The following is an 11,724-nucleotide window of genomic DNA, read 5'->3' on the forward strand; positions in this document are numbered from 1 at the left end:
TGCTAATTTGTTGTTGTTCATCTACTATTTGCGACTGTGAAAGAAGAGCAGAAGAAACACTAACTAGAAAACATGAAGAAGACGGGGAGAGAGAGATAAAGACAGAGGATGAGAGACAGAAGAGCTCTGAGATGAAAGAGAAGAAGTGAATGTAAGTAAATGATGGTGTTGTTGAATGCTCTGTAATGAGCAGATGTGAGAGAAAACCGGAAGTGGCATCTTTCCCTGCGACACGAGTGTGAATTTAGGTCAAAGCATCCCGCCTTCCCATCATCCCTCCATCACCATGAGAGAGCACTTCCTGTCAGAACGTCCACTTCCTGTCACTGACGCACGAATCACTGTGATGTAAAACCGGCCTCTCAAAGAAGACTGCTGTGTTCTTCCAGAAATCAATGCTGAATCTCACCGGGGCTAGTTGTCACAAACTGTTATTTTAGTATTATAGCATATATAGTTTTATGTTTATTAATACTAGCTTTCAGTTTTATATTTTCGGTTTTCATACTTATTTTAGTAATTTCGCGCTGTACTTTTGAATATGCATTTTTTTTTTAGGTTTATTTTTATTTAAGTTCTTATTTTAGCACGAAAATTAGAAAATGTTTGTATGGTACAATGTAGAAAATATATATATTTTTTATATATATAAATATATATTTATAGTTCTGTTATGTTTTAATAATTTTAGCACTTAAATGTCATTTATTGTTAGTTGTAGAGGCTAATTATACGTCTAATTAATAATTTCATTATCTACTATTAATTTTATTAATGATTTACAGAATGGCTATATGTGTTATTTAATGAAAACATCGGTTGTTACACAGAAAATATATATTTAGAAATGCTACAATAAGTTTTATTACCTTTTTCATTTTCCCGTGTGACAACATGCCCCACACAAATGGACTGAAATATAATTAACTGTGAATGAAAGTCAACTGGTCACACAAATATCACCTGAAATAAAAGAAATAAATATAAGATAAAATGATATATAGTAAGACAGTAACACAGTTCAACTGCAGTAGACGTAATGCATACATCATTTATTTAAATGTATTTTTAATTAAAAATATATGCATTTGTTTAAATTTCTAGTTTTTAAATTTATACTATGTTCAAATTTATATTAAGTAAAATTATATATATATATATATTTTTTTTTTTTTTTTTTTTCATTATTTTTAAAGATACTATAATTTTACATCCTGTTGTAAAATTCCTTTCAAGGGTTTTATTTCGCTTAAAATAATTTTTGTATCACGAATACATTTTTTGTTGTAGGTACATAAAAATATAAATACAAAATATGAATACAAATTCTCAAATAAAAATGCATATATAGTAAGTAAATTATAGTATATATTTTTAGGGTTTTATTTTGCTTAAAATTATTTGTACATTAAGAATAAATATTTTGTTATAGGTACAAAAAAACATAAAAATGTGAATCCAAATTATAAAATAAAATGCATATATAATAAGTAAATCAAAGCATATATTTCTAAGGCTTTATCTTGCTTTTAAAGTTAACTTTATATTATGAATTTAATGTTTTTCGGGGGCATTTCAGCGTCTATCGAGCTGCGCACTTACCCGGTGCTGCCACCTGCTGGACAGATGCTATCCTTACACTCAAATAGTGGTTTGATTATTCATAATCTCACAGCTACAAAAAACACACACATGAAGAGTTGGAGAGTTTTATTACTTCACATGTAGATTATCTCAAAGCCTCCACTATAGGAAAAACAGTTCAGTACAATGTAAAAAAACATAATTTTTCTAATTTATATGTTAGTGTTAATCCAAGTGACGTCGTCCTCTGTTTTGAGCGCTCTCTGTCCGTGTCTCGTGGACGCTCGGGGAAGTCTCTCTGAATCCTGTGCTTCGTAGAGAAGAGCCATGATCTGTCTGCGGACGCGCATCTGGACGCTGGGGTCTCGGAGCAGACGGTACTCGAGGGCCACCTGGCTGGAGAAGACCGCCGCGGCGTCCAGAGACGGGTTCTCCAGGACCTTAGCGGACATCTGCTTCAGTACCTCCAGCTTCTGCAGCTCGATGTCGGGTTCGGAGGAGCGTGTGCGTTTGCCGGATGTGCTGCGGGGAGACGGAGAGCACGAGGCTGTTTCCTCAGGGATCCCGGTGTCTGGAGTGTCAGGCATCGGGGAGAGACACACACTGATGGAGTCGAAGCTATCCACTTCTTTATCCGTCTCCTGAGACATTTCATCCGACTCGTCCAGAGCGTCCTCCGCTTTATCAGAGGACGGCAAGCCCAGCTACAAGAAGAGCAAGAACAGACACGATCAGTCTTAAAGACTCACGCCAGACTCTCACAGTTCAGTAGTTCACAGTTTTCATTTGTTGAACGTTTAAAAGATTCACCTGTTTATGATTCATGCCTTCATTTCATTGGCAATGCATTTGCATGAAATCATAAATAGAGAAATAATTGAATTAAGTTTCCGGAAAAAAAATACAGTTGTTAAAGATTTAATGAACTTTATAAACTGATTATGCATGCTTTGATTATTACAAAAAAAAAAAAAAATTTTTGAATGTATATATATATATATATAGATTTAAGATTTAAACTGAAAACTGAATTTGGAAAAATATGAAATCCATGGGGGAAAAAATCCCGCCAAATTAATATTAAACTTAATAATAAAGAATAATATTTATCAATAAAAATAATAACATAGTTTTATTAAACTTTATACGTTTTGAAAATCAACTGATTATGCATGCTTTGATTATTACAAAAATATATAAATAAAAAATAAAAAAAAGATTTCAACTGAAAACTGAATTTGGAAAAATATATCTGGATATCATATTGTTCCAAATGCAATAAATAAGTAATACATTTAATAATAATACTATATATCCATAATAATAATAATAGAATTTCATTGAGCTTTATACGTTTTGAAAATCAACTGATTATGTATGCTTTGATTACAAATATTAAAATTTAAATTTAAAATTAAAATTGGAAAAAATGAAAACCAGGCAAGAAAAAATTCCCTCAAAATAAAATTTGTTAAACGTTTAATAAATTAATAATACATCTTATAATAATTACTATAGAACATATCATTTATAGGCTTATAAATGTTGGTAACATTTTACAGTTTGTTAATTTTACTTCACAACATTAGTTAAACCAAAAATTAAAACAATACTTCTAAAGCTTTTATTAATTAAAATGAAAACAGATTACTGCACACTAACAGATTAATAAATACTGTAACAAAATGATTGTTAGTTATTGCTTTGAATAAAGTTTACAAATGGAACCTTAGTGTAAAGTGTTACTTTGGGGTTAAACTCTACAAGTTTTGTGATTAATTATAGACATTTATAATTAAAATAAATTCACCCATTTAACCAAGACAAGTTCAAATGTGGGAAAACAACAGTGAGCTCCATGCACATCAGGTTTGGTTGTGTTTGTGGACGTACCGAGTTCTCGCTTCGCCGATGAACGATGTGTGGCTTCAGGAAGTCGAGGGCCCTCAGGAGCCAGCGCTGCCTCATCGTGAGGGGCTTCTTCTCGCTCCGGCTGGATTTGGACTTCCTCAGTCTGGCGTACTGAGTCCTCAGAGACGCCACCCTGGTCGCCACCGCCTCAGCTGAGCATTTACAGACAGAAAGTGTGCACTGTTTAATGCAACAAACAGATGTTTTCTGCAGCGCATACCTTAAATTACAGTTATGCACATATTTCCATTTCATAACCAAATTGAACAGCTACGACTTCAAAATGCATGTGTGTGCAAACAGCAAGAGCGTAATGTTTTAATGCATCATAAAATGCATGCACGAAACTAGATTGTAATAACAGTAACTGTAATGCACTTCTAAGATTTTAATATAAGCTAGTAGATGCAGGTAAAGTTAGTAGTGACTGTTTGTAACAAGAGCGTCGAGATGAATGTAAAGGTCTTGTATTAGCAATGCTTCAGTGTTTGAAAACTATTTCCAATAGATCCTATTTCACTTTAACTCATTTTACTGTCAAAAACTATTACAGTATAACCTAATTAAAAATATATTTTAAAAAGTGCAAACATCCAAAGACTCTTAAATCAAAACACAATTACGTGAAGCAAGATAAAACACTTATTTTTTTCGTGAAGATGATCAAGATGAAGTGAGTCTGGTTAAAACAAAACATTTCAAAAATCAACTTAAATCCACGCAAAAGAAAAAACGTTTGTTCTTGTTTTAAAACTCAATTGTATTCACGTCTAAAGTGGCATCTGAAGAAAGCATATCTCGAGAAGCAGGTTTGGGAATCAACACTGAGGAAGACATGCATTTTTATTTTTATTTTTTCAGGGTTAATGAATTTCTGCTCAAGTTTAAGATATTTGCAGGCATTGGTTTAAGTTTGGAAAGGGAAGAAGAAACCATGTAAAAACGAAGTGTATTAAATCCCATGCTTTCAAATCTCACTCCAGTTGGCAGCCCATGCAAATCATCAATGCATTCCTGCACATGCATAATTGTATACAGGTTATTGCATAATTTAGCGAATTAATTCGATTTTGAGACAATTTGACATGGTAGAGATTAGGCTACTATACATCACATCTTGGATAAATCCTTGATATTTTATTAGCCTAATTCACTTCTGCCACTAGGTTTAAATAAGCAAGATCCATCCAGAAGTCAACATGTATTTCGTGCACACACATTGATTCTCCGAGGGATGCGCGCGCTGGCTCGAGGCTGAACTCACGGGGCATCTGCAGCGCATCGGCCACCTCCTTCCAGCGCTTGTCCTTCTCCTCTCGGTTGTGGTAATCTGCGGAGGAGATGTCGTACAGACACGCAGACTCCTGCCAGAGCTCGATCAGCGTCTCCTCCGCTTCGGGGGTCCACAATCGTCCAGTCATCGCGAGTGAATCTGCGCTCGCGAGTCACTTTACATAATCGCTGAAAGCGCGCGCGCGCGCACGGACGCGTAAACAAGCGCAGCGACGCAACTCAGCGCGAGCTTAATGGATCGGAAGACTGGAAATCTCCTTCTGTTAGAGTAATGGCGGCTTACAAACACTCGTGAGACGCACATACCGCCACCTACTACACCGGAGTGTGTAGAAACACTGCTTCAGCCTCTTACTCCATCATCTAACCCTGATACTAGCACACGGACATCACGAGACTCTCTTTGATGCATGCATTACATCTTCAAGACGTATGTGATAGAGTATTTGCTCACCTGCAATACATCTATAGATCGTTTCCTATCAGATGTCAAATAGACGTTTAGAAGAGGTCTTTAAGATGTTTATGATCGGTAAAACTGACATATTAAAGATGCACAAAATCACACATACACCAAAATGAAAACAGAAAATATCAAACTAAAATAATTCCAAATAATATCAATCATGTTAACAGTATCTCAGCGGCAGTAAAATAACCTCCTGAAGCTCCGCTGTGTGCTGAGTTTAAATCACACTAATCTATAGGAACTAAATATACAAAAACACTTTAGACCAAATCTATATCAAACTGTGGAGTTTATCTTTGCAAGATTCTTAGGATTCAATTTAATTTCATCCAAAAATATTATATATAGACTACTCATTTTGTCGTTACGAATTTTGACAGATTTGAGTTATTATGTGAGTGATTTGAATGACATTCTCAGTATATTTGACACTTTTACACCCGAGTTTAAATCAATTTTATACATATTTTTACATCATATTAGTATAATGATGAATGATGTATTTTATTACAATAATGAGCTGATTATTTGAGATATTTCATATGAGACAGAGTAGTGCTGACTGTTAGTTTTGAGCGTATATAAATGAAACATCTAAATCTGTTTCCTCATCACCAGTGATACACTCGCTTGATTATTAGAAGAACAGATCATCTGACAGATCTCCCTCACAGATGGATCGCCTGACTGAACATGAGCCTCTAAAACACACAAACACATTCACATCACCCCACTTTGTTTCTTTCTGACGCTGTAATATAAACCCGAAGCAGCAGAACATCCGACTGGTATTAAAAAATCATCTGAGAACATAAACACACAGACTGAGACTGTAGCTGGATCGCTCAGCATGACGAGAGGATTGCTGTTTATATTCCTCATCTGATTTATGATCGAGATTTATTTGACGAGAGACAAGCGGTGGGAGCGTCCTGAAATTACAGAAGAGAAGTGACTTCAGTTTCCCGTTCACACTGTCTGAAATCTGTGTCGGATCGCGAATCATTTGAGTCAGATCGGAACTTCGGAGCGGATCGCATTTGATTCAGATCGCAACTTCGAGCGGGGATCGAGAATCATTTGAGTCACATCGGAACTTCGGATCGCGGACCGCGAATCATTTGAGTCAGATCGGAACTTCGGAGCGCGGATCGCATTTGATTCAGATCGCAACTTCAGAGCGCTGATAGCGAATCATTTGATTCAGATCGCAACTTCGGAGCGCGGATCGCGAATCATTTGAGTCAGATCGGAACTTCGGAGCGCTGATAGCGAATCATTTGAGTCAGATCGGAACTTCGAGCGGGGATCGAGAATCATTTGAGTAAAATAGGAACTTCGGAGCGCGGATCGCGAATCATTTGAGTCAGATCGGAACTTCGGAGCGCGAATCATTTGAGTCAGATCGGAATTTCGGAGCGCGGATCGCGAATCATTTGAGTAAGATCGGAACTTCGGAGCGCGGATCGCGAATCATTTGAGTCAGATCGGAACTTCGGAGCGCTGATAGCGAATCATTTGATTCAGATCGGAACTTCGAGCGGGGATCGAGAATAATTTGATTCAGATGACTGAGTTTTCACTGCTTTAGGATTAACAGAACTTTAGATACTTTCATTATTCTAATTAAGAACCAACTTTGTATTAAGAAGAGATTTAGAGCCAGTTAATACATGTGTGTGTGTGATAAAGAGTGACAAAACAGAAACTCAATTCAATGTAGGCTACATACAAGCAGCATTTTTTTCTGGTGTTATACATAACGTTCTTATATATTCCATATTTTAGTGTTTGGCAAGCTACAATAAAGGTGAGTAAAAAAAAGTTTTACTTACCTAAACTCACTGGTTAAATCCTAGAAGTTTGCGCTCTGCAAATGAACAACGCCTTGTGGTGCCATCCCAAAGAAATTCAAAATCACTCTCACGGACCTTTTCCTGGACTGTGCCCAGCTGGTGAATGACCTCCCAATCTCAATTCATACAGCTGAGTCTTTACTCATTTTCAAGAAACATTTAAAGACTCATCTTTTTCGCGTACTAACACCAGTACTTTTCCTTTTCTTGTCTTTTTCATTTAATGAAAAAAAATATATATATATATACCTGGCTTTGCATTCTATACTACACTTGTATTCTGTTGTTGTTCTCTTGTTGACCTGACTGCTTCTATTGTTCTCATTTGTAAGTCGCTTTGGATAAAAGCGTCTGCTAAATGATTAAATGTAAATGTAAATGCACACAGCAGATGCTTTCTAGAAGTAGAGATCTATAACATTAACATCTTTGTGCATAAACATCTTAAATACATCTTCTAAACATCTATTCGACATCTGATATAGGAAACGTCCTATAGACGTATATCTGATGTCAGAACAGTTTTATCAATTTGTACACACTTTTAATTAAACATTTGTACGATTACAAGGAAGAATAGTGGTTTAGTCTCTTATTGTTCATTTTTTAAATGTGCACTAATGCACATAGTATATTATAGACTAAAATGCATTTAAAACACAGTAATTTTGGAGAAGACACTTAAGTTGGAATTAAAATAAATTATTTTACATGTGCTTTAGTGTATTTATATATATCAAAATAAGTGTACTTAATTAAAACATTCTAAAATCATAATCATGTAAAATATGTTTAAATAATATTAAGCCTAATTAGAAATTATTATTAAGTGCATTAAAAATTGCACTTAAGTTTGTTAAAATAATATAATATAAGGTTCAAAAACATAATCGTACATGAAATGAGGATTGTGTGTTCTTTACTCAACTCCAAAGAACCTTTTATGCTAAAAAGGTTCTATAATGACAAGAAAGAACCCTTTTGACACAAAGGTTCTTTAGGCTATTATTCATTCATATATTAAATTATTCCGCAACATTTTGTATTTGTAATTAAATATTGTTTGTAGTAACTTAATAATACATTTTAATCATGCTGATTTTTGGAGAAAAACTGAAATTGCACTCTTCATGTGATATTGATTAACTACATAAAATGATATAAATATATTCATCACAAATGCATTTGAACACACCGAATAATGCAGTGAAAGAACGCACTCAAAATGCACACGCGCACTAGTATGACTTCATCATGTAACTTTACATTAGATACATGCACTTTTTAGGCACGATTTGTTTAGTTTTTGAATATACTTGATACTGTTAAAAGGCACATCATTAAAACAAAAAATGCAAGTTCACATATCACACCTAAACGCGGTGAAGACGTAATTAGAACTAGCTAATAAATTATTTAAAAATGCCTATCCATATACAGCTATGATTCGCGAACCCCAAACTGATTCAAATGATTCGCGAACCCCAAACTGTTTCAAATGATTCGCGAACCCCAAACTGTTTCAAATGATTCGCGAACCCGCTCCGAACTCCAGAACTGATTAAAATGATTCACGCTCCCAACTCCCGAACAGACTCAAATGATTCGCGAACCCGCTACGAACTCCCGAACTGATTCAAATGATTCGATCCCGCTCCGAACTCCCAAACTAACTCAAATGGTTCGCGATCCCCAAACTGACTCAAATTATTCGCGAACCCGCTTCGAACTCCCGAACTGATTTAAATGATTCACGCTCCCAACTCCCGAAATGACTCAAATGATTCGCGATCCCTAAACTGACTCAAATGATTCACGAACCCGCTCCGAACTCTCGAACTGATTCAAATGATTCGCGAACACGCTCCGAACTCCCAAACTGACTCAAATGATTCGCGATCCCCAAACTGACTCAAATGATTCTCGAACCCGCTCCCGACTCCCGAACTGATTTAAATGATTCACGCTCCCAACTCCCGAAATGACTCAAATGATTCGCGATCCCTAAACTGACTCAAATGATTCGCGAACCCCAAACTGACTCAAATGATTCGCGAACCCGCTCTGAACTCCCGAACTGACTGAAATGATTCACAATCCGAAGTTCCCTAGGTGAACGTTATGACAGTTTTGGCTGTGGAGCTGCTGATGTACAGTAACAGTATGAAAGATTAACATTTCCAACATGGATGTTTTTTCTCATTTAGGGTCATGAACATGTGGTTTTATCAGTTCATGCATTCAATTAAACTTATGATCTTGCTAGCACTAATGCTCTAATGAGCACAAAAAAATTATGTAAATAAATTAAAAAAATGACACTTAAAAAACAGTTTATAATATAATTCTGTTTTATTCACAGTTTAAAAAAAAACGTTTTACTTTTTTTTGTAATGTGTGAGAATTATCAATGTTAAGAGGTTGCTGTTTTATAATTAAATTTTAATTGTTGCCAAATATTTAAAGTACTGTTTAGAATATTCACATTTAGTTTTTTTGAATAGTTGCTAAATACGTTTCTTTTTTAAACACATTCTATTGTTTGTTAATTAATATACATAATGTTACCTTTACTGTTTTTATCAGATTGTTAATTTAATTTTGTTTTCTTTTTTAAAATATATATATTTAAACTATGCTTTATAATATTCACATTTTCATGTACAAACATGTACTCATGTTAGTTTATATATTCACTGTAATGTGTGAGAAGTATTGATGTTAAAGGGTTTACTATTGTTACAAGGTTTTTAATGTAATTTTGTGGCCATTTTAACTTATATATGTTTTCAAAGATATTAAAAAAATTGTTTATGGCATTCACATTTTGACATTTGTAAAAAATATTTGTTAAATGCAAGTTTATAAAACATTTTCTGTTGTTTTTTAATGTCTGAGAAGAATGTCAATTAATGTTAAATAGCTATATACTGTTTTTAATTTAATATTTTAAATGTATTTATAATATTCACATTTTGAATAAAAAAACTAATTGTCTCGAATTTTTATTAGTTTTTAAAAACATGAACACACATTCATGTATTGTTTGTAATGAGTGACAAGTGTTGTTTTTAAATAAAAAAAAAAGGTTTTTGATATGTATATATATAATGTACATTATATGAAAACAGTAAAAATATTTAATTAATTGTAACACCTTTATTCAATTGTAACACTATATTTGATTCAATGTACACTGTATCTTATTTGCATATTTATGTGTTCTTGGGGCAAACCATAATGAAACAAGAAATATTATAATGTGAGTGATTACTTGGCAACATTTTTATAATATCTCATATTTCATATTGATCTATAATTTCTGATGATATAACTAACTTAACCATATTTGGTTTGGTTGCATGATGAAACACACCAAATAAATAAATAAATTCCTCAAACCAAAGGATCTTCATGGTGTTTCTTCTCATAGGATTCCAACAAAAAATGAAACTGATTTGATAACACGAGTCCCCAACAGGTTTATGATGATGATTGCCTCTGTAGAACATCAAAAAGAATTAAAGACCAATATTAACTAAACTAAAATGATTCCCAAATATGGTTGATTTAAACATGTATTAGGGACATTCCCAGTGTGTGTTTGACCTCTCGTTCTCCCTCATACACACACAGATGGATCACAGCATGTTTCTGCTGTAAACACAGCAGAAGTCCTGAATTAAAGATCAGCAAGTACTCAAAACACAGACGTTTTAATGCACTATAAATAACTCATTCCCGAGGAGACATAACATGAATTGCAATTAGATTTACGTTTTTTCTAAGGAAACAGCAGCACTTGCATGGTAGCACAGACTTGTGGCAACACTTGTTAACAGTGAATGGGTGCCGTCAGAATGAGAGTCCAAACAGCAGATCAAAACATCACAATAATCCCTCCCATACTGAGCAAAGCTGCGTGTTTGTATGAAACAAATCCATCGAAACATTTTCAAACACAGATTTTACGTTCACATGATGTTAACTGATGAACTGGAGTGCTGTGGATTATTGTGTTGTATTTATCAGCTGTTTGGACACATTCTGACGGCACCCATTCACTGCAGAGCATCCATTGATGAGCAAGCGATGCTACATTTCTAAATCTGTTCTGATGAAGAAACGTAGCCCGAGTGCTGCCAGACAAACACTAAAGAGAACAAAACAGAGGTGTATAAAAGAGAGACACCACACTATCATATGTTGCACAGTTCATTTCACTGAATTATGAAGGGAAGATGCTCTAGGGTCCATGATTCAGACTGAACATAGAGTAAAAACAAGTGAAATATTTAAAGCTAGACTCAAATTCAGACACCATTTAGAACAAAGATACCTAAATTTAGTCCCCACTCGCTTCTCAAGTCAATATCAACGTCTTGCTCTCTCGCACGGAAGAGATCAAATATTCAGCAGACATCACTTAAGCAGAGTTAAGAGCTCTCACAAAAACACAAAGACCTCATTCAGTCAGGTCCTGATGCTATGGTAAAAATAACATAAAATCATACACCGTACACGGACTCAAAAGAGCTCTCACATCAGAAAAAACTAAAATAAGGTATTTTTAACAATTCAACTTGAAAGAAATGTCAAAATCACATCATG

The 11,724-nt window shown here is 34.6% G+C and overlaps 1 protein-coding gene across 2 annotated transcripts; it reads right to left on the minus strand.

Annotated features, from left to right (window-relative positions):
• Positions 1-1,695: 1,695 nt before the first annotated feature.
• LOC127944837 (uncharacterized) lies at positions 1,696-5,077 on the minus strand. Of its 2 annotated transcripts, none has more exons than XM_052541142.1 (3): positions 4,760-5,077; positions 3,478-3,647; positions 1,696-2,288 (listed from the first exon to the last, which is right to left on the minus strand). In XM_052541142.1, exons 1-3 carry the CDS (start codon positions 4,914-4,916, stop codon positions 1,797-1,799), a joined length of 819 nt encoding a protein of 272 aa, XP_052397102.1. In that variant the 5' UTR covers positions 4,917-5,077; the 3' UTR covers positions 1,696-1,796. The 2 variants fall into 2 exon arrangements, with proteins under 2 accessions (XP_052397102.1, XP_052397104.1); XM_052541144.1 differs by having other exon boundaries at positions 4,714-4,922.
• Positions 5,078-11,724: the final 6,647 nt, after the last annotated feature.

Source organism: Carassius gibelio, chromosome A23 (assembly GCF_023724105.1).
Source record: "Carassius gibelio isolate Cgi1373 ecotype wild population from Czech Republic chromosome A23, carGib1.2-hapl.c, whole genome shotgun sequence".
Taxonomy (NCBI): domain Eukaryota; kingdom Metazoa; phylum Chordata; class Actinopteri; order Cypriniformes; family Cyprinidae; genus Carassius; species Carassius gibelio.